The sequence below is a fragment of the Camarhynchus parvulus genome, chromosome 1, assembly GCF_901933205.1.
Source record: "Camarhynchus parvulus chromosome 1, STF_HiC, whole genome shotgun sequence".
Classification (NCBI taxonomy): Eukaryota; Metazoa; Chordata; class Aves; order Passeriformes; family Thraupidae; genus Camarhynchus; species Camarhynchus parvulus.
The window spans coordinates 74,188,656-74,211,964 of NC_044571.1; the positions used below are offsets into that span (position 1 = coordinate 74,188,656).

Sequence of the window (23,309 nt, forward strand, 5' to 3'; positions counted from 1 at the left end):
CTGATTGAGAGAAAGAATAAATATTGTTGGAGGGAAAAGAGGAGGACTGCTTTTATATATCCAACTGTGCTCAGAATTTGCCATTGTCTCAAAACTGCTCTTTTCAATGCTGCAACGGATTGAATACCACTAACTTAATTTACTTTGGAAACAAAATGTCTAGAGTTACTTCCTTTATTTTACAAGTTCAGCTAGTCCTGGGGAAGATACTTGAAAAAGATGCCCTAAATTTTCAGGTCTAACCAGACAGAAATTTCTAAGGTGGCAAATGGCAGAAGGCAGCGTAGTGGGGTCTGTGGTGTTGTGCCAGCTGAGCAGGCATGCCAGGAGATGGGTTTGTCTGTCCAGGGAACCTGGATCCCTTTCTGACCCAACCAAATAGCCTAGATTAAACCCATGGGTACTGTTGATGAGTAGCGTCAGATTTGGTTCTGCTGTTGAAGTTGAATTTGTTGTATTTGAACCCAATTTATGAAAAATTTACTGAGTGTAGGAAGGGCACAAACTGACCTTCCTGCTTTTATCTGGGAGAGCTCCCAAGCACTGCCACCTTCATACTGGCCTTCCAGTGGGAAGCCTGGTGGTAGCCATCGCTCTGAAATGTTAATTTCTGCCAGACTGACCAGACTAAAGTGTTTTAATTAAGCCAAATGATGTGTTCTGGACAACTTTCATTATAAATTGGGTTCTCTTTCTGGTACGTTACTTTCTGAATGCTGACACTGATTTTCAGAGAATGTTTTTTTTGAGCCATCCCTTCAGCTGATCTCAGTCAACAGAGCTCCTTTAAGTTAATGATGATAAGTTCCTATAGATCAGCTGAGGCACCTGACTTAGAATTTCTCTATATGCTATGTAATAGTGTAAACTCATTTTTTACTTGGTTGCATATAGGATCCACCTCTTCCAAAGAGGCATTTTTGGAATGTGTTTTACAGTGTTTTATATCCCTGTGTTTTGTTTTTCTCCAGGCTTTTGAAAAAGGAAGAAAATTTTATTTTTATCCCTCGTTCCCGTGAAGAGCTTCCAGAAAACTTTCCAAAGGAAATTCCTGGGATCTGTTACTTCCTGGAGGTCAGAAGTGGTCAGAAGCCGCCAAAACCTTCCATCCCATCTGCCAGAGTGAGAAAGGTGTCTTACAACATCGGCACCATGTTCCTCCGGGAGACCAGCCTATGAGGCCGGCTGCAGATCAAAGACTTGTCAAAAAAGCACAAGCCCAGAACTGGGTCCATGACAGGGGAGTTGGAGGTTCTTTGTGTTTCACTGCCTTCTTCTGAACAGGCAGTAAAAAGCTCCATGTAATGTCAGGCAATAATCATTTTAAAAGGTGGGTAACTGCTGTCAGTAAACAAAGTGGAGATAGGGAAAAAATATTAAACAATGTACTTCCACTTCCAGAGGAATTTCTTTCATAAACTTCAGTCTGGCCCCTCTATGGCAAACAAAACAACGAAACAAAACCCCAACTCTCAAATTAGAGGTTGGTCTTGTTTTGTGCAGAAAGGATGATGGTTCTCTGTAGATTTGCACCAGCTAAGCAGAATTGAGAGTCAGTTCTGATTATGCATTCCTATATTTAATGTGTTCTTCAGTAAGGTAATGGTGTTTTTTAACTTTATGAACAAGCATTTCATACATATACTGTAGAGCTATTGTAACCTTCCTGGCAGGAGGAATTATGACTCAATACAAATATTGTAGGAATTTTACCTATTTTTATACATATTTCACTTTCTGGATAATTACATTCCACATACTGTAAGCTGAGTGAGCTTAGATAGCTTTTCAGAAGAAGTTACTGTATATTTCATACATTCTACCTATCAAATCTTATTGTTATACAAGTGGGAAGAAGGCATTTCTTGACTTTTTTGGCAACAAAAAAAAGAATCAATATTTACAGAATAAAACCCCCACTTTGATAAATCACTTTATCTGGTTTTTATGGTAAAGCTTTAGATGAGCACTGTCTTCTTATATAAAATAATGTTCAGTATTTGTCCTACAGTGTTGTATGTCCAGTCCTTCCAGGACAATGTAAACAAAGTGCAGAAGATCAATGTGTGGACAAACAGAAAAATTCTCTTCAATGGGACTTGTTTTCCCTCTAAATTATCAGCCAAACTGATTTTCAGTAAAAGCCCTGAACTTCTCTAAAAATTTGGTCTTGTGAAAACTTATTCTGAGGAATTCCAGCAGACACTGGAAGCTCTCTGGATGCTGGTTTTCCACATTTTTTAAATAGAACTTGTGCTCCTAGTCCAGATTGATTGTTGAAAATCCATTCTGTTAATAATGATTGCTCATTTGGAAACTTCCTCTATTGTTGGATTGGCTGACGGTCCCCTGCTTTATCTAGCTGAGATCAAAAAAACACCAAAAAGGGAAAGGCAGTACTTTTCCAGGTTTAATGCAAATGGCAGTTCAAGATTTTTGTTAGTCCAAGACAATTAAAAAAAACCAAAACAACAAAAAGAAAACAAAAGCAAAAACCAAACAAAACCAAAAGAAAAACCAAACAAAATCCAAACAAGGGCAATTCTTTGCTGTTGAAAATCAATACAGTATTATTGTCTTCAATTAATCCAGTTCAAGCAAGATGTGTATCTGGAACATTTTCAGGCATTTTTTATTTCTCAGGTTTTCTTTTTCACAAGTAGTGGTGGTCAGTTTTCCTGTGTGGGTGTGCTGCCTTTGGATCCTGCTAGGGTGGGTGATGCTGTGAGCTTGCAGATTGTTAGTTAAAATCTGTGCCGTGATTCCAAAGTGGCTTAGCTGCACATGGGCCTTTAATCACTTTAATCAAAGATAAGACTCAGCAGCAACTAGGAGGAATAAGATACTCTGCATTTCTCTAATTCAGAACAGAAATGAGTTTGCTAATGGATTTAGTAGTCACAACATGAGGCACCTCTTGAAAATAAGTAAATAACTTTCACCACATTTCCAAGATTGTCCAGCTGGATCTTTCTGTGAAGGGAATGACAGTTCTCTATTTCTCCCCTTTGACCAGTAGCCCCTGTGAGTCAGCATAACACTGCTAGCCTGTGCTGAGAATGTTTCAGGATTCCTTTCCATAAAGCCTTTCTGGATGAGAAAGGACTGTCTTGAACCTTCACCAACTTCAGCAGGCAGATGATGTCTGAACTTATTGTGCAGGGGTGAGTTCTTCCTTGCCTGAGGAGGGTAGATGCATGGGAATTAGCCCCAAAACCTATTTTAATGCAAATTTCCTCACTTTCTAGTGGGATACTGATGTTAAAGATTTCTTCCATTGGTGTTAGAGCATTGCTGGGATTAGAGTTGCTATTATTTTATCTACCTTGATAAACAGCATACGGAGTTATGTGGTCTATCTAAAAAATTACTTTAAAAAACTGTTCAAGCTTGAGATTGTGAAATTTCCATCCAAATTACAGATCTGAGAATTTCCTGCACAGGATGACAAGTTTTAGCCTATAGCCATTAGTTTGCACATAGACAGGATGTAGCATGCATTTTTTTTACCCTGGGAAACCAGTGAGATGTGTAAGAATCAGAAATGGATCAAAGTTCATGTTTCACCACTGAAAGAGGAATGTCACTTCCCAGCTAATAAATCCATAGTTCTGATGTCATTACTTAGTTCCCTAGAGTGATTTTTTTTCAAATAGTCATTAGTAGATTTAGATTTCAGTCTGACTTCTCTGGCACTTCTTCATTGTTCAGTAGTTGCTGATGTCAGGATCTCAAGCTATCTGGCCAAGGTCTTTTTCTCTTCTCACCGCCCACACTCCTGTGTGAAGAGTACAAATTTAGAGGTTTAGACCAAAAGATTGTAGTTCAATATCTTGTCTCTTACAGTTGCCAGTAAGAAATGTCTGGATTAATACTGCACCTGATCTTGATAACAGAAACATTTTCGTAGTAAATGGTGGATAAATGCTAGTTTTACTGGCATATTGGAGAAGCAATCAAAACCAGTTTGTATCACCATCCTCATCCTCTCAGAGACTTTTTGTTGTATAAGGAGATTTAAAATCAGAGAGATCTGTGTGAGAACTGAAAATTGGTATCACCATTGGTAGTGTTTGCAAATAAATCATCTAGCTCCCCAAATCAGAGTACACTGACTGTATAAAAATATGCAGTCTTTGTTTTTCATAAGTTTATGTAAAGGTTACATATCTAGAACTGCAGTGCAGATGCTAGGTATTATGTCATTTGTGTTATGAGGAGGGATGTTAATGAAAAGAGTGTGGGCTCTCTGGGGACATTTTTCTATGTCAGTGTGAGGAAAGTGTAAAACAAATTCTCAGCACTTTCTAAATTAGTAGTTGCATCTGCTGCCTTTCATATTAGGTTGCAAGCTTATTTTGTTGCACACCTTTACAAAGTGAAATGAAACTTATTATCAAGATTGATGCTGTCATGTCAATTAGGTGGTAGTCAGACTCAACATTTCTCCAACACTTACTTTTAGTGATAGGGAAATGGTTCTCATTTTCCTGGTGTTGTCTTCATAAATAGAAAGGTTCTCAGAATTTTGTACCTTGAGATGATGAGGTGAAGAGGTTAGAGGTGCTGAAATGGTTACAGAAATCATATACTCTAGATGGAATTTTCTTTCAACTTTTTACTTCCTATAAAACAGATGATCTTTGGTTCCTCTGGGTAAGAATTCTTGTGTTTCTTCACGTAGCTGCAAGAAGCCACATCTGCTGTCTTGAGTTTCTATGCAGAACAAATCTACCCTCTCTGAAGAGAGAGGGAGGAGGTCTATTTTGTATTGCATGTACAAGGCAAAAGGAAGGTGATGTGAGGACCCCCCTAGCTGGGTTCATCAATCTCTTTATGGCCAGTTGCTTGTACAAAGGCCAAAGTAAAGAGAGTCCACAGTCTTTTCCCCAGAACACTTTTTACACAGCTTGTGTCAGATTTTTCCATCTGTTTGAAGCTCCCCATCACACAGGCCTTTCTGTGATGCTGTTCACAGAGATCATGAACTCAGAGCAAAAAGGAAATAGTGATGAAGTGGTAGGGTGGTGGATAACTTTTGTTTTGCATCTGTCTGGTAAAATTTGCTATTCAAAGACAAAAGCCTCTGCATGGGAGAATTGCTGCTAAGCCAGGACTCTCAAAGTGTGGTTTTCTTGCAGGATCCCAAAGGATATTTCAGTTTTAATTTCAGAGAGCCAATAGTCATTAACTGTGATTGTGGTTTTGGCTTCTCTACTCATTCCCACATTCAGTTTCAGATCTGAGTCTGTTGTGAAGCCTGGAAACACGCCTCTGCAAACAGAAAACCAAAGCTCTTAAAACCTTGGAAATCTTGTATGGGAATTGCCTGTTTTGAAGAAATGCTTGTGATTGAGTCATTAACAGTCCATGGCAGCTCATGTGTGTGCACATGCCATTTCACAGTGCTGTCTACTCTTGTGCTTGCAGTGTTCCCTACCAAGCCCAACAGCAGGATTGGGCATATTTAACATCCATCTTCCATTTTTCCCTGTATAAAGCAAGCAGTGCAAAACCATTGCATGCTGCATGCATTTACAAGTATCAGCACTGCACTAAGATGTAAACTCTGATAACCAGTTTCACATTGTATATTTCTTGCTCTGAAAAGATCCTTCTCTCAGGCAATTTAAAAATGAATAGAACAAAAACCAGCACCCAAAACTGCTGTGTTGCATTACAAATGAGTCTGAGACCTGCATTGGTTGTTGGTGCAAGCCGAATTGCTGGACAACTTTCTGGTTCTTGAACTGCCACAAGCTGTCACATGTACATGCTTCATGCAGACAGTCCTGTCAAGGAATCTGTAATCCAGCACCAGGGACATCTTCTGAGTTTTCCTCTTCTAGTCTGAGGCCACTACCTCACCTCTGCTGTGTGTACAGAGCTCACTGAAGAGACCTACTTCCCTGTCCTAATGCAGTCCAGAGCTTCTGGCTTCCTTTCTGGATTCTGGCAATCTTTTGCAAAATTGTGCATGTGTAGTATTGGAAATAGCAGCATGCTTAAATTAGCAACAAAACAAGAAGCTGAAAAAAGCTTGTCAAACTCAGAGACAGTTGGTTCCTTTCCCTCGAGGTGATACATTATTCATAATGCTGTACAGGACTGAGGGTGCCAGTGACAGGAGAGGCTATGGATGAACTGAAGATGCTGAGTGTGCAGTAGACTCAACAAGTAGGAGTTGATTGGCTTCTTCTACTGTTAATAATTCTATCATCTTGCATGCTATGTCCTGCTCTTGTCAGGGTTCTCCTCTCCAAAAGATTTCCACTTACCTTCCTTTAGTACACGGTATGTGACATAGTGAATAATCCCTATTGTTGTTCTAATTAGCATATATTGTTGACACAGCTGCTTACATCTAAAGAATAACTGGGGTTAAAGGGCTGATCTTACTCTTGCAGCAAAGACAAAGCTGCTACAGTGGCACAGCAGGCACTCCCATCCCTAGAGAGGGAAAACAATGCCGTGCAAGTTTCCGCTGGTGGATTTGGGTGAAGTCATTGCATGAACAGCCCATGGCATGTTTTTTAGCTTTCACAAGCACCAAATTTATCTGTGCAGATATGAGTTACTCCTTAACAATGTTATTCATTTGCAATGCATGAGCAGGCTTACAGCAAAAATCTGTGAAGTGTTTAACCTCATATACATGATTGATCTTTTGTGGCTTGGCTGTTAATCATGCTTGAAAGCAAGAGAGACAGTGAAACTGAGGAATGCAGCAATTCAGTCACAGGCAAGAGGTCATTCACCTCTGCAGATGCTACCTTGCTCCTGTGGCTTAGAAAGGTTGACCTCCAGTTATCTGTGGTCCAGGTTAGTGTCACTGTGTCATTGTAGCAACGAAATGGCCTCTGAAAACAGCATGAGGCATCTCAGTCTGCTTCCCTCTGGGCTGGAGTTCACATTAGAGAGCCCAATACAACATGTGATGCAAAGTGGCAACTTTGCTGGCAGCCTTAACAAAAGAATCAGTGAAAGCAGATGTTAAACCAGCTGTTTGCCCCAGGGATTTTAGTTTCCAAAGGCAGAGTGAGCTGAATGTGTTTTAATTTGGGCAAAAAGAAAAGAGAGGATTTCAGAGAAATTAGTGTCTTCCTTGGCTAGCAAGGAGGCAGTGGAATTAACATGAATCAAGAGGGACATGCTGATTACCTTGGCTGCAGCAGTGCCTTCAGCTGTCTGGCCCTCCTTGGCATTCCAATGATCAAAGTTCCTTTTGAAAACTGGAGGACAGGTAAGCTCTTCAGGCACTTGTCCCCTCTGCTTTAGAAAGAGTATGAGGCTGCCTAAATCCTTGAGTGTTCTCAACTTTCTCAGTGACCACAGATGGCAAACTTAGACTAGACATCTGTTTTTTAAGATGGCCAAGATAAGGGAGATTGATCCCACTGAATTACATTCTTTTCAGCCCAAGTGCTGTGTCTCTCATCTTCTTTTGTGCTGCTTTTCAGCATCTTGCACTGGCCACAATAAATTGAATCGAACTGAGTGTCTGAGGGATAGATAAGCATATTCCAAAATAAGTAAAAGTGGTTGCCACTGTAGCCATGGTGACTGTTGTGAACATGGGCTACAGCGGTTCTGCAGATCCCTTCTAGTGTCTGAACTCTTTGCATGTGATTCCAGCACTGCCATCACAACTCTGGGATGCCATTTGGAGTGTGATTTACAAAAGGTTTTGAGCTTTGAGCCCCTAGCCCAGTTATGCAAAACCTGTGTGCCACATTCACCTGAACTGTATGCCAGAATGCCTGAGTAAACCTTATCCTGTAGTCAAGATGGTAATAACATATAGATTCTAAAGAACAGAGAGATAGCTTCCAGGTTATCATTAACACACATTTTTTGTGCTTTTGTGAATTTGTTGGCCAAAACTTTCTATTAGGAGAAGGTGTCACACTGAGCTTCTTGTTTTCTAGGTAATTATTCCTTAGCAATACTCTCTAATGACTACTCTTGAAGCAATAAGTAAAGCCATGTAAATCTCTTCTGTGTAGGCTCCTGTACAACACCCATCACCTTAACAAAACACTTTTCAGCAGGACATTAAATGGCAGAATAACACCCTGACATGTACTGTTTGTCCTTCCATCCTCTTCCTCAGAGATATGATTTTTTGAAGTGGTGTTTTTTTCTTAGTTTTCTAAAAGTATATGTTGCTACTCACTTAAATAATTAAGAGCAAAATCAGAACTATGGACCAGAATTAGAAAAGAGTTTTGAATGTAAAAAGTATTTTAAAAGACTGTCCACTAAGTAAGACTAGTCTCACATTCTAGAAACAACAGTAGGGGTAATAGATGTAAGATACACCCAGGAATGATAAATAGGAGTAATAAACCAGGCAGATATATACAATGGATTATTTCTGTTTTATACACAACAGTAAATAGATGCTAAAACCGATTAATACCCACAGAGGGCAAATACTGTTTAATCCATTTTGGCATTTTTTATTACCAGTACATCCCTAAGGTATTATTTTTTCCTTTCCTAATGAGATTGGAACATACTGTTAAATGAATATCAGAGTTTCTGAACTTATTGCAAAAGAACAAGCTTAGGAATAAATAAACATCAAAGAGAGATTTTTTTAGATGTGAGTCATTGCATGAGAGAACAGATCATATGGAAAAGAAAAAGGAGGTACTGACAGGTATATTTCTTTTAGAGGTTTCTATGGCGCTTCTGGTTGATTGAAATAATTCTGAAACTGTACACTGAAAGCCTGGCTTCCCAATTCAGATTATTTGCATTTCCAAGAAGAAGCAGGTAATTTTTAAATTCACATTAAGGGTCATAGTTCTCAATTCCAGTTTCTCTGCTTAAACGCAACGTCTTTCTGAAAGCTGAATCTTTGCTGAGTGATCCTGAGGTTCTAAATACCTAAATAAGTTTTGGAAACGTGGGTTAGAAATCCCCTCTCTAAATTAATTCCCATGTGCTTGTCAGTGTTTAAGTGTATAAATATTCATCTCTGGAAACTTCTTGTAGGTCCTGCAAGTGTATAAATAAGAAGCATCTGAAGAAAGTGAAGTCTGTGTGTAGGAGAGGGCAGCTGTACATAGATGTGGTGCTGATGTTAGCTTTCATCTGCTTGGAAGCTGGATGACACAGAAATTATTCATACAAAGTGCAAGAAAGTATTGCACATAGTGTCATGGACTCAGAGGGTATAAGGTTGAATTTTAGAGTCTATAATCCTTAAAGTTTTAGTGGACTTGCATGAGAAATGCATGATTGAGTTTTTTATTTTAAGTATGAGTTGAATCTCTACTTACAGAGAAAAACTATGAGGGGTAAAAGAAAATCTAGAAAGTCTAAATGCAAAATGCAAAGTGTCCTGCTTTTTTGTATTATTTGGCTTTTCTGGAGATAGGAATAAGAATTCCTCCATGAGTTTCAATACTGAATGCAACACTAGATGTGAAACAGGGCAAGTGAGGTACTTCGCCAACTGGAAATTTGGAGGTGGTAGTAAGAATGTATTTTAAAAGGTATATAGGGATAAATGTTAACACTTAAAAAAAATGGAGACTGCTTTGTGCTGTATGTAAATATTGTTTAGAAATATCTAAACAGAAAGAAAGCTTGGAATACTGTTGTATCATAATAAAAAGGTACAAAGTCTATGAGATAATCTGCAGTTGACACCCTTTCCTTCAGAAATAGCAATACATGGAGTTTTCAAATGCACATTCAACCAAGAGCTGTGTGTAGTAAATTTCCAAGAAAGTGTTGTTTTACCCAGTAGCTTCTGCAGAAATGTCATGCAGATCATGTTGGGTAAGGCCAAAATTTAACTCTGTTGTTTAGAGCTTAGTAAGAGATACAGAGCATCCCAAAGCCAATCTTTAAATATGCTCACTGTCAGGACAGCATTGTGCCCTTTATTGAAGTCTAAACAAAACCCATTCTAGATGAAACTCCCATCCTAATACATGACATTTATACTGTCTTGCCAAAAATTAGGACTTCACTAAGTTGCAGACGTCTTTGATGCTAGAATATTCCTTATTATTCCTATGTCTCACTGTGCCCAAGTTGCACTGGGGTCGTCTGGAGAACCAAGAGTTTGGGGAATTGCTGTAAATATGAGTGAAATTCAGCTGATCTGCATTTAGGCATCTAAAACTTATGTCTGGTCTGAGCTAGTCAGGACAGTTTCCTCTACAGTCAGGGCAGACATCCTGGCATTTCAAAGATTGAGCTGTCCTGGAGAAAGTCTTAGGGATGAGATAAACCACTGCCTTAGCTATGCTCTTCTCTTTTCTCCCCAGTGACCACTGTGAAGGACTGGTTCAGGTTAGCTGCTGTGATGTAGGTGAGATAAATCCCCCTGCTCTTAAGAATGAGAAGATTTAAAGAATAGAACATCAAATACATATGGAGACAAAGACGCTGGGGCAAGGGCCAGGCTTCAGCCAGAGATTCAAAGGGATGTGACAGTAAAATTATTAATATATAAGATTTTAGAAGTCTGGCTAGAGGGTTTATTCTAGTTGTGAGAACACTCCTTTCAATTTAAAACTAACAATCTGTGATTGTTGCTAACTCCCCACTTTTGCTCTAAGATAGCACTAGTGTATTATCTGATGTATTCACCAAGAGCCATCTCTCCAAACCATCGTGTTTACTGCTTGATTCCTTCTCGGAATAGCTACTTAATAAATCCATCCATCCCAGAAATATGTATATATATATATTTTAGCATTGAAACGATAAATTTTCCTCACCAAATTTTTTTCTGTTTTGTTTCCTTGAAACAGTATATAGGTCAGTGTCTGCAATCACTTGGGAAAGAAAGGAGAGCAGAGAGTGAGGTGCTGGCTGGATGTTCTCTCACTCTGACCATAGTTACTAAAGCTTCTATCTGACCCCTCTGAGTCACACTTGTGTTGTGGTGCACTTGGAGTACCCAGATTCTCAGGGGTCAGGAACATGTGTCAGGCTCTGAACCAGAGAGGAGTAGGAAGAACCAGGGCTGCCACTCTGCTACACTGCTCCCATACGTCTCTCTTCTGTTTGCAGTTGCCGTTCTGATCCTTAGACATCTGTGGTGATTTTCACTGCACTCATGGTCCGTGGGAAAGTCCCTCTTGAGAAGAATCAATAGTATGCACTCCTCCACACTGTGAACTGTTGCTCTCCAGAGAAAAGGATTAGAAATAGTATTGTCCTCAAGAGCTGAGAAAACTTGCAAATTTTCCATGTACAGTAAACAGTTTCTATAATTCCCAGGAAAACAAAACAGAGAGGCAGAGCTGTGCAGCAGGGCCAGCCCATCTCATACACACTGCTGTGATAATGAAATCCAAACCCTGTGGAATTGCAGACACATTATTCTCACTTGCTTTAAAGGTCAGCTAAAAAGCTGATTTCTCAAGTGGGCTCATAGCTCTGAGACAACGTAACACTAGTCATTTCTTCCAACAAATTGCAGTTGTCAGAGAAACTGGATTAGTAGCTCATGGAGCTAAAAATAGACACTATGAGCTTGCCAGAGAGGGGTGAAATCAGTGAGAGAGGTGAAGGTCCATCAAAATATCATAACATCTGGAGGAAAAGCATCAAAAAATGCTCAACTGAAATCAAGTTAGCCATAAAATTACATTAAAAAGAATTGTAATCACAAAGAAGAAGAATGACAAGGTTTACTCTTAATTCTTATTCACCTTCTAAATCCACATTGCAGTTTCTGTTTTATCTGCTGAATCAGTTTGGCCACACTCCTTCCAAAGTTAAGTACAAATTAAGCACTTAAAGTCATGCTAAAGCCATTATTTGAATACTGAAAAAGAAGTTTTTGGCTTGACATTTCCATCTTCTTCGCAGGAGGGAGGAGAAGATAATTTATTGCTAAATTTATTCAGCTGAAAAATAAAAGCTAAGCTCCCAAGACCCAAATCTAATAACAGAGCTATAGTGAAAGAAAATTTCCAAACCTCAGCAAATCTTTACTAAAAAGGGGGTAATTATTTTTCATTGCCTCAAACATTTGCATTTTAAGTAATTCTCTTCTGTGCCATGATTTTGCTAGTTCATATTGCTTCTTGCTTAGATTTAACAAACTAAACAAACCAAACCACTTCTTTACTCTTAATTCTTCTTCAATTACCTATTTTCTGCAGCTGGGCAATTCCGCCATATTGTGTATGACCCTGAAGGAGCAACAAGCCACTGCAGAGAGGGAACCTCAGCCTGTTTAGTCAAGGTGAAAAATTCTTCAAGGTACAGGCTGGGACTCAGCTAAGACAGGGCTGGCAGGAGTTGCATGCAGTTTCTACTATGACTTAAGTAATTCTTTTTATTATATATTCACAAGCTGACCCCTGCATAGCTCAGGAATAACCTTCACCAATTTCTTTACACATTCCTTCTGTAATATGTGTCTTTTCTGTACACCTGTTATAAAATCTCTGCATTTCAGATCTGAGGCACTGACAAGTATAGGGTATAAATAATAACTTATGTCAGTGAAGCAAATCACTGTGAAAAATATTTGTAGAGTATTTATGCTCATTGTCTTCTGGATATCTTATCAGCTAAAGTTGTCTTTGCAAATTTTTGTTCTTGCAGAAGTCCTCATTGTAAAAGAGGTCAAGAGTAATGTTGATTTTGAGAATTAATTAGCATCAGTGCAGTTTATCTGGCATTCAGTGTGTCCCATTATTATCAGCGTGTCAAGGTTCAGTGGTGGAACAGAAATGTCAGGACAAGCAGCACGAGCAATTATCTGCATCGCACGTCCTACACATTATCTAGGCATTCCATGGCATACTTTGAATTTTATAGAACATGATGTGACTGCTTAAATTTGCAGAAATATAGTTAGAGATAAATAATACAAATATGTGGACATTGTCTGATAGCTATCTTCAGATATTATGGATATATTGTCACCTGTCCTTGGGATTATTCTAAACCAAATCATGCACCTTTAGCATCCATCCTTACTTCAGTGAAAAGCTTGGCCATCTTCATCCCTTTACTTTTTAAACTTCAGTTTCTTTAAAGCCCAGAGATTAATGACACAAGTATTTTCCAGCAAAGTATTACAAGAGAACAGTAACTGTTTTTTGGTTGGTTTTATTCCCCCCTGAATATGGTGTGCTCCACTGCTAGGACATTCCTGCTTGATATAAGTTTGACCTTTCCCAGTTTACTAAAATTTGCTAAAGTTCTTCTTTGCAGGATCCCATAGTGTTTTGAAGAGGCTGTGTGTATTCTGTTTGTGCAAGTCACAGGTGCAACACTTAAATATCAAGGCGTTCTCAGATCACCATCCTGGAGAGTCCAACCAATTATTTCACAGCCACAAATAACCCTCTAACTCTCTTTGCCACTTTGCTCTGCCTCTATGGCCAACCCTAGAGAAGGAACTGAATGCTACTAAAAATAATCTACTGGTTTATTTTTATATATTTCAGTGGGATTAGTTTGCAATAAGCAGAAACTTTTGCAAAACAAGCTTGTATTATTGGCATGAAATTCACAGCCTGGGCCTACCTAGTCATAGTTCAGTCTCTTCCCAAAACCTTTGAGAACAAATTGAACTTCACAGTATCTCACCTAGAAGACGAGATAACAGATTTCCATTTGTCTGGGACTGTGATTCTGACTCTCCCTTCTAATCAGGAGTCAGGAAATTCAAGAAAGTGTGAATGGAAAGTAATTTCTGGTACTTTGTTGAACAATTTTTCCAGCAAACAGCTGAAATTGGTGATTTAACTGGTGATTCATTCAGGCTCATCTTCATTTCCTCGGAAAGGAATGTTAGAGGACAATTAACTTTGCTGCCTTAGAGTTGTATCTTTCAACTTTTCTCTTTAATTTCAGTGTTGCCAAAGTAAAATCTGAGGGCTAATTCCTATCTAAGGTGATCACAAACATCTGTAGTAGCAGATCCAGACACATGTGAAGATGACTTGGATAATTGTAGGAAGATGGATTTCACCTGAGTTCATGATGCTCAGTTCTGGGAGTGGGAATTTTAGGAGGGGTTATGAACCACAATTGCTGGTGTGTCATTTACTGAGAGCAGACCAAAGGGACAGAACTGTTCAGCAGAGTGCAGTTTCAATTTCAGCTTTATGAATGCTGAGAATTGCTGCTTGTCTTGTTTCAATCTTCTCTGTTCTGGATAAAAGTATTTGGTCCTCCTAAAATGTGAAGACTGACCACCTCCAAGCCTGCACTCCTGTGGAAATGGACAAATATCCATCCCCTAGGTGCAAACACTTTTTGTGTAGTTCTGTAATACTGTTTTAGTGTTGTCTCACAGAGCTTATTTGAAGAGACTTGTATAAGCATTCTGCACTAATAAGATTACAACCTCGCACTGTCAACAATGGTTGCTTAGCATTAAAATAATCTTGGATGCCATTAAAGAGTACTAGAGTTCTGTCAGGGTTTAGAGCACTGAGATGTTTGTGAACCTGAACCTGTTTGTATGAAATTTCTCACAGACAAATGACAATCTAATTAATGACAGTATTTCCAGTTTAGTAATACACAGAGGAGGTAAGGCAGTGTCCCTAGAGACTTCTGTCAACTTAATGATTAAGAGATCATTTTAGTACTCTGTAAATCTGAACATTATTTTGAAACATCAGCCTGCGATCAGTTGGGAAGGGATGAGGATGGTTAGAGTTTTGCTGTCAGAGGGCATGAATAGAAAAGCTCAGAAAGCATATAAGCCAGGATCTTCCCACACTGAAATCAAGGGATTAATTGCAAAATTGCATCTGATTACTTGTCCTGTAACTAGCTGTTCAGCAAAGGAATCCACCTGCCAGCAGAAGCAGAGTCCATACAAACTATCACATGCTGCATTTCAATTTTTTTATTGGGATTTGTTTGGCAGAGTTAGTGGTCTGGAAGTTCCAGTAAGTACCTCTGGTTGAAAGTTACTATTTCAGTTATGATTGCTTCCCCAAACCAACTGAATTTATTATTAACCAAAGACTTACCTACTTGAAGAAAAAAAAACAAAAACAAAACAGTAAATTTGGTTCTGTCATTTGTGTCTTTGACTGTGAGCAGTTGAAGTGCATGATGTATGTACTAACCAGGCCTGTGCTGTGGCATTGAACAAGTAATTCAGGGCTGCAGCACCAGTATAACACATTTAGAATTCAGTATTAATCCCTCCATGGGACCATAAGTCTATGTAAAAACTTGATGTGCCATATGTGTAGGCCATGGGAAAATTGTGTGTGCAGTGAACTATATACGGTCTTAAAAGCTTTAACATTTGTACTGCTCTTCTTATAACAGAATGTATGTCTTGATAGCTGTTGATCCTATGAGCTTCTGAAAAAAAATGTAATCTAAAGTTTATTCTTCTTGTCTTAAAATTACTGTTTTGTGTCTAACTGTTTACACAGACCTGCATACAGCAAAGGGTCTTTCTCTGTATGTTGCTGGGAAATGGAAAAGCAGATGCTATTTGTAAATCTTGCAGGCTTAGAGAGATCAGTGAATGCCTATCCTGAATCTCCTCCGGATAAGCCACTTCTATTTACTAGCAAATGCAAACAGTGCCAATAGCCTGGGCCTTCTTTAGAGGAAACAAAACAGCCTTGTTCTGTTCCACTTCTATTGATACTTCTTATTTTAATCTTTTTGCCTCCTTTTGAGTAGGCTTTGGTGATACAATTCTTCTAAAGTGTAAGTGAGGACAGTTTGCCTTTTTTACCCCTCTTTTTTCAAAGCCACTGAAGGCCTCAAACAAGAAGAAGAAACTTTACAAAACTCATGCAGGTATGTTGTTAACAGATAGCAGAAGGATAAAACAGCCTTCTCAGAGTAGCCCAGACTATCTTTTAACAGCGTGCCTGCGCTGTGTTGTGACTTGACATCTTGCTTTCATAGTGTGACCTGCTATTAATGGTGTTTGTTGCAATGAGGTCCTTTTAGTTTGTCCTAAAAGATTTTACTTGTTTGTCACCATATTAGAAACATAATGTACACTGTATAAGAAAAGCAATATACAATATACTATACATCTTCTATTTCAATGCCTCCAGTTTTAGGCTAGTATTCATATCAATGTTGATAATCAAAATACAGGTTTTTCTCATTCTTCACAGGACCAAGCAAAGTTTTGCCTTGTCTAAATACTAACAGTAACATTTCTATTCAACAAATACTATTTTCTCATACTTCTAGTTTTCTTGTGATGGGCTCCATCCTACTGATTCGTCATTAATGCATTTAAAAGGGAAAAGTAATGGGCTATTTCAGTGCATGACCTTTGCACAGTACCTGATTCATAAAGATAAATAGATCCAAAATTTCATGTATGAGTTACTAGAGATCAGCAAAAGAACAAAAATCCTTTGAAGTTCAGCTGAGCAAATTCTGAAGTTCTTGTATTGCTTATTCAGTTTTGCAGTTTCTTGCATCATTGTAATGGACATATTTGATGAAGCCTTTGCCAAAACACTGGCATCTTCATAGAAGCTGTTCTAATTTCTGCTTCCATTTATATGCGAAAGTGTACTGTAGAGAAATTATCTGGATAAAAAAAAATTTTGCAAGTTTTATTCACATCAGTTCTTGCTTTATTTGACCTCATCCCGTGGTAGGTAGCTCACTTTAATTAATTCTTGTCATAATGGTAGTACAGTGTCCATAAAAATGTTTCTTCAGTGAAACCTCACTCAAAAATATTTTGATCCTGATTGTGACCAGGATGTCTTTATTTCAGGGTTAAGTCACTGAAGAGGTGATCAAAGAAGACAGAATATTATGACAAATCAAGAAATTTTTGTGTATATGGTTAAAAATTGATATGACGGGGAAGTAATTGAGTTGGTTTTTTTCCTCATTAATATTTGCTTATACACATTACAGCTGCTCATAAATATTTATTTCTTCCTACACTGTCTTTCTTTTGAAATCAAAAGATCTCCAAAACAAAAAAAGTTACCTGGAGACTTTGTACGAATTACGTAGCAAATGCAATCCAGACATCAAATCCATCCAGACTTTAGTAGTCCCAAAGGCAGCTAATTCACTGGAAGTCATTGACAGAACTTGTTCTTCTGAACATTGTAATGACTCAGTATGAAATGAATCAGTTCACTTACATTGTTGGCTGCTCAAGATACCATCCAGACTGTATTTATTATTCTTCTCTTATTGCTTGGAAAGGAGGAAGAAAAAAAAAGCTTTGGTCTGTGTCTCTACATCACTCGAGTTCTCATATGTGCAGACTGCATCTGGTAGTATGTTGCAGACTTGCTTTCCCATGACAGAGAAGATGGTTTATCTCTTTTGTGGTACCTTTTTTTTCCCTGTCTGGAATTTTTTGACATCTCTTCAACCATGTCAGTAGCTTTTTTTGGGCTGCTCAATGCCTGGAAATCCTGGATAAAAGGCCACAGGAAACATGTGCAGAACAATTCTGTATCTCAGGTGAGAAGTTTTGTAAGGATATTTTAGGTTTATTGCTAGGGGCAGATCAGCTTTCCAAGTTCAGTGGGCTCACCTTATGCTGTAGAGCTGATGTGTAAAGGCACCATACATGTTGACATGTTACTCAGCCATGCAGTCACGTGGTCAATGCAGTTCAGCATGGCAAATCCTGAGAAAATGGAATTTGCAGCAATTGGAATTTCAGATGTTGGCAGGAGTACATGATTTGTACCACCTGCTCTCTCTTGTGTCATGGAAACTATCTAGAAATATAGGAAAATAAGTAGGAAAGAAAAAGAAACAAATGAGGGCAATTGTGAGGCAGAGCTCATTTATCAAATTTCACGTTCCAGACATGTAACTAAAACCATTCAAATTCAGTGTTCAATGCCGATCAGCCATCTCATAGGAGCTCCATCTCAGTTTCCATATGTAAATTTTATACTGAGCAGCTATAATACTGTCACGAGGCAGGAGGTGTTTGACTTTTTAATAACCACTAAAAGATTGGTTAGAGATTGGTTGCTGGAGTGCTCAATACCCAAATACCCTGCTGGGTCTTGGCAAGTAGGGTTCAGTTTCCAGCAAGTTTTTGTGGCAGGAACTTTGAATGTTCTTGTGAATCGGGGCTGACCAGGGGTGGTCCCTAGCCTTCACAAACACACGTCCACGACCAGTTGTACACACATCCTACACACATGCCTATGGATTTTATGAATCAGGTCTGTGATCAATGTTTTGAACAGTTCGTTTGCTGCAGTTTCATGGGGTTATTCTCTCTTGGTTTGCACTGTAAATAATACTGTACATCTGCTATTTTATGATACAAATGCCATGCGAGTTGCTTATTTTTAAAATGTTATATAGCTCTGTTATGATTTATTTGCAATGCCATATTACAGTATTGGTTTAATATACAATGTATCTCAAGGGCATGAGTGAAAATGCTTATATTTTGCAATGTCAAATATTTTATTTTTGTTTTTTAAAATGAATACATTTCATCCTATGCAGTTCCACAAATGTTTCTTAAGTGGCTCATTATGTCTGAAAAGATTGCTTCCTCTCCAGTAGTGCAGGCATAAGAACTAGTATTCCTGATCAAAACCATCAGATATATCATCTAGCAATTTCAGATTAGAAATGTATGTACAAATATGTAAGCATTTATAGTTAATCAGAACATCTATTATATCTTCCTTGCTTTTCATGTAATGATACATTTTAATCATTTTGTATTCTTTTTATTTGTAATTATTTGTGACTCATACGCAGTGTAAATAACATGTTTCATTATGCAAGTTTTCTAGGTATTCAAGACTACAAAAAAGTTTGTATATGAAAAGAAATTGATAGTAGATTGGAATGACATAAAATAAAGTGGTGATGACTATGTTCTACTTATACTGTTCATTTCCAAGACGTCTGTTAACGAAAAAACATTTTATTTGCCCTTTAATGTCCAACCAGTTATTTGAAGTATATTTACATCAATAAATCATGCAAAAGTCTATTAAAAGTCATGAAGAATCATTGAAATTTTCTTTTTTTCTGTTTATGGTTTACCTATGGAGAGCAGAATTTAAATATACTAAAATCCAATTCAGTGGGAACAGTCCAAGAAGTCAGTGAAGTTATTTGTGGAAAAGACCTTTTTTTCCTCAAACCTCACCTTTTAGCCCAAATCCAAATTTTTTTGAAACAATAAACCTGTAAAATATGTTGTAACAAAATGCTAAAAGCTTGAATACATTTTGTGTATTTTCCTTGACATGTAATCCTTGGTTTTCATGGACATGGCCATGCTAAAACGTTACTAAAGCCTTTGTTCTCGACTGAACTTCTAGCATTTTGAGGCAGAGCTTCTCAAGAAATTTAACAGATTGTTGGAAAAAAAAAAATTCTGGTGTGGGTGATACTACAACAGCTGATTTCAGTGATTGTTCAGTTCTAGGTTCTGTAGAGCAACAGAGCAGATCAGATTTCCTTCCTGGAGAACAGAGTGAGAGAACAGGTGACATGGCAGGGGAATCCCAGCACCAGCTCCTTGCTGCCAGTGCAGGAACAAAGGGAGCTGGCATGCTCTAGTGCCATGAGCTTGACAAATGCTGCTCTTGTTGCCCACTTTTTCATTCCTTCTTAATATTTTCCATATCCCCAGTTGAGAAAATGACTCATTCTGCTCTGCTATTTTTTACAGAACACCATTAACTAGAATTGGTTGCAATATTTTTCTTCAGAAAGTGCTACTGGGAGAAAATGGAATTTCAATCAATTCTATGTGTTGTTGGGGAGTTGATTCTGACATTTTTGTTCTAAATGTGCTTATCTCTTACATGGCTAAAGCTAAAGCTAAGAAAGGTCTAACCTGTCCTGAAATTTCAGGAATTTTTGCTGGCTTTAAACCTAGTGAATATTTTCTAGGAAGGAGACTGATAATTTGCCTATTCCTGTCTTGAAAATTACTTCAGAAAATTATTCAGAAATTTTTAGATGGGAAATTTAATAACTTCAGTATATGGAAGTCAGTTCTTGTCCTCGTATTTGAGAATCTTTTGTGTTAACCAGGAAATTATGATAAAGACAATTATCAGAGACTCACTGGCTGTGAGAATTACTCTTTTATGAATATAACACTACATTTTGAGATTTCACTTTCTCCAATAAAGTTCTTTTATGTGACAGTATTAATGCAAGGAATGTAAGAAGTGCCTTCAGCTTAACACCCATATACATTAAAGATAATTCCAGGACAGAAGTATGTAATAGGAATAAAAATTTGTGTAGACAAGAACAACAGCAGTTATGAAAGCTATTGTTTATATTCCAGAAATGATACAGGAAAGAATTGCTCAGGTTTGAAAATATATGACTATGATAAAAATCTCTGAATCCTCTGTTGAAAAGGGATAGAAAATGATTATTCTGTGTTTCTTATAATGGAAGAATTAGAGGGCATTAAATGAGGTTACAGGCAGCAGATTAAAAACAAGTAATGCAAGAGAAAGCACTTTTTTTTTCCTTAGAGTGTGTAATCAAATTGTAGCTCTCGATGCCAACAGAACATTTAAAAGACTAAAATAGAAGCAATTAGAAAAGCTGATGGAGGGTAGATTCATCAACTGATTTCAAACATGTTGAACTGCATGCTATTGTCAGCTCAGAAAGCCACTAATCCTTTGTTGCAGGAATCTGGGAGAGTGTCCCAACCAGAGGTCTTGTAATACTTTTTTATCTCCTCTTTGCATACCATTCCCTATGGATATCATTCCAGAAAATTTGCTGGATAGATGGAGCTTTCAAGAAAAACCCTGGGTTTGTATTTTGATATGGGAGACACTGGAAGAAGAGAGTCCACGATGATCTGCAGGCTGGGGGAAGAACGGGGCGGGGAAGAGAATTTGGAAACCATACCAGCATCTGGAGGTAGCATAATGCACTGGGAACTTGCTGCTAATGGGCAATCTCATCAAAAGCTGGTCTGGGGGAAAAGAGGTGATTTTCATTGGGAGATAAATCAGAAAAGTAGATTTTTGCAAAAATGACTCAGCACAAACAAGTTACCTGTGATCTTTCACAGCACTTTCCCTATGCCTGGGAAAAAGCCCCAAAACTGTGGACCAAGGCAATAAAAAAGTAGCCAGCAATGGGCTAAGATCAGTTTTGCAAGACAGACTTGGAGAGCTGTCATCCTCTTGATGGGAAAAACACTCTTGTGTGTTGACTCTACCTGAGTATCCGGGGCACAGACCTTGTAGGATGAAATCTGAGTAACAGCTTTGAGTGGAAAGGACTGCTTAAGTTTCCTCACATGTAATATTCCACCTTAATTTCAGTACAGAGGGAGGGAAAATTGATAAATATACCAAATAAAGAAGAATATACTTATTCTTGTAGGTCCCCTTATGTATGTGCAGATCACATACTTCAATTCTGTTTTGTGGGCATGGGTGAGATGCACTGGCTAAGTAGAACAGAAACTGAAGTTGAGGACCACTTTGAATCAGTAGTTTCATTGAAGATCTTAGCACAAGGAGAAGAAATTACATCTGTTGATGGCACAAAACAGGGAGCTGTTCTGTTAGCAGCACAACAAGAGCCAAATGAAAGAAGGGAAGAATAGAGCAGCCTCCAGACCACATAAAATAGAGGTAGGCTGAAAGGATAAGTAATGTCTGCCAGGATTAATTGCAGGTATTTGTGTAATAACTGGAAACTTGTAATTTAGAAGTGACAGTAGAAGAAAAAGAGATGGAAGGGTACTGAGGGAGAAGTGTATGATTATACCCACTAATGTCATGTGAAAAAGAGAGAGAACTGTTTCTGATAGATACAGGGAGATACCAGTGGCGTTGCATAAGGTACTTACGTGATCATATCTGGAATACTGTGTGTAACTCTGATTATTCAAATTCAGGGTATTTTTGTGACTGGCAGCAACATAAAGCCCAAGGAAAGTATAATTATTCAATTAGATGGTTTCTTTTCGAGTAAACCATGCATCTTTTAAAGGGCATACACATAAAGTGTGCCTGATATATTTGTATGTCTTTAGGTAGAGAATGTGGTATCAAAAATGTTCAAAATGCTCACATTTCTTCCTGTTCAGTAGGCTAAGGAGGTACAAAGTGATATAGCTTGATAAAATAGCCAAGAAATAGAGGTGGCTGGTTACCATCTGGTGTTACTCTTGACAGGTCTAGGCTGTGGTCTTTAAAAGTTTTTCTTGTTTTATGTGGGGCTAGAATGAACAGGTGAAGGGTTTTCAGCCATTGCCTTTGCTCCTGACTTTTCTCTAAAATGTTAGCAAGGAAGTTAAACAGCAATTTTTCTGCAAGGCATCTTGGTTCAGCTTCCTAAACACAGATCTCTCCTGCACTTTAAATGCTCTGGTTCACCTTGTTTTCCATGGAGCTTCTACATGGCTGAAGGCGTTTTGAAGGTCCTGGGCCATATTCACCACTGCCACATTGACCTCTTAGATGCCATAAAATAGCAATGTATTCAGACAGCTAAATTGATTACATGGTGCCAAGTTTTTATAATTTATTTCCTAAATAAAAACATCACACTGCTTGAAGGAATCTAGCTAACCAGATGAAGATCGCAGGTCATTCATCTATTGGTGTATGTGATTACTTTTACTAGAGTACATTCACAAATGATGAAACAAAGCTTTGCATATGGGCCAGAATATATTTAAAGGAGGTTGAATAATACTCCTAACATGGTGATGTAATGATCTGAGTACTTTAACAAGCAAATGAAACATAACTGTGATATGATTTATTTAATTTGTCCCTTAAGACATCTCTTTACATCCATGGAAATAGACATAGTATTGTATAATTTGCATTTTTCCTCCCATTGTTATTTCTGCAAATAGACCTTCTTTGGTCTGGCTGCTATGTCTTGTATAATATGCCTTATTGTAATTGCTTTCAGAAAAATCAATATAATCCTACAGTGCACAAATCCAGCTAGACTGCTTGTCCTATGGTGGCAGTGAAAGAGCATATACCGCTTTTATTTCAGTTGTCTGTCTGGACCTGACAGGTTATAATGCTGCACATGAAAATGGTGGTATTGAGAACTTTGCAGTGCTATGGGAAGCTGAGTGCAGTGCTCTTCACCTAAAAGGACTCCTGATTGTGTAACTGGCAATCTACAATTCCCTGTCACAAAGTCCCGAGGCTGGCAGGAGGGAGCTGCTCAGCTCTGGGTTTATAAACCTCAGATGGTCCCTCCACAGTGACAGCGGCCTCGCGGTGAGTCAGGTAAGAGAGAGACCTGTGGTCACACACCTGAGTCATGACAGGGCAGGTCATACAGCTTGTTACTAATATAAATTCCTTGTTCAAATATGCCTATGAAAA

The 23,309-nt window shown here is 38.3% G+C and overlaps 1 protein-coding gene across 1 annotated transcript in view; it reads left to right on the forward strand.

Moving 5' to 3' along the window:
* Positions 1–18,950, forward strand: part of GUCY1A2 (guanylate cyclase 1 soluble subunit alpha 2) — a 152,798-nt gene extending 133,848 nt beyond the window's left edge. The window contains 1 exon segment of the mRNA XM_030944247.1: positions 972–18,950. Coding sequence (XP_030800107.1) covers positions 972–1,179 — 208 coding nt within the window. The 3' untranslated portion in view covers positions 1,180–18,950.
* Positions 18,951–23,309: the final 4,359 nt, after the last annotated feature.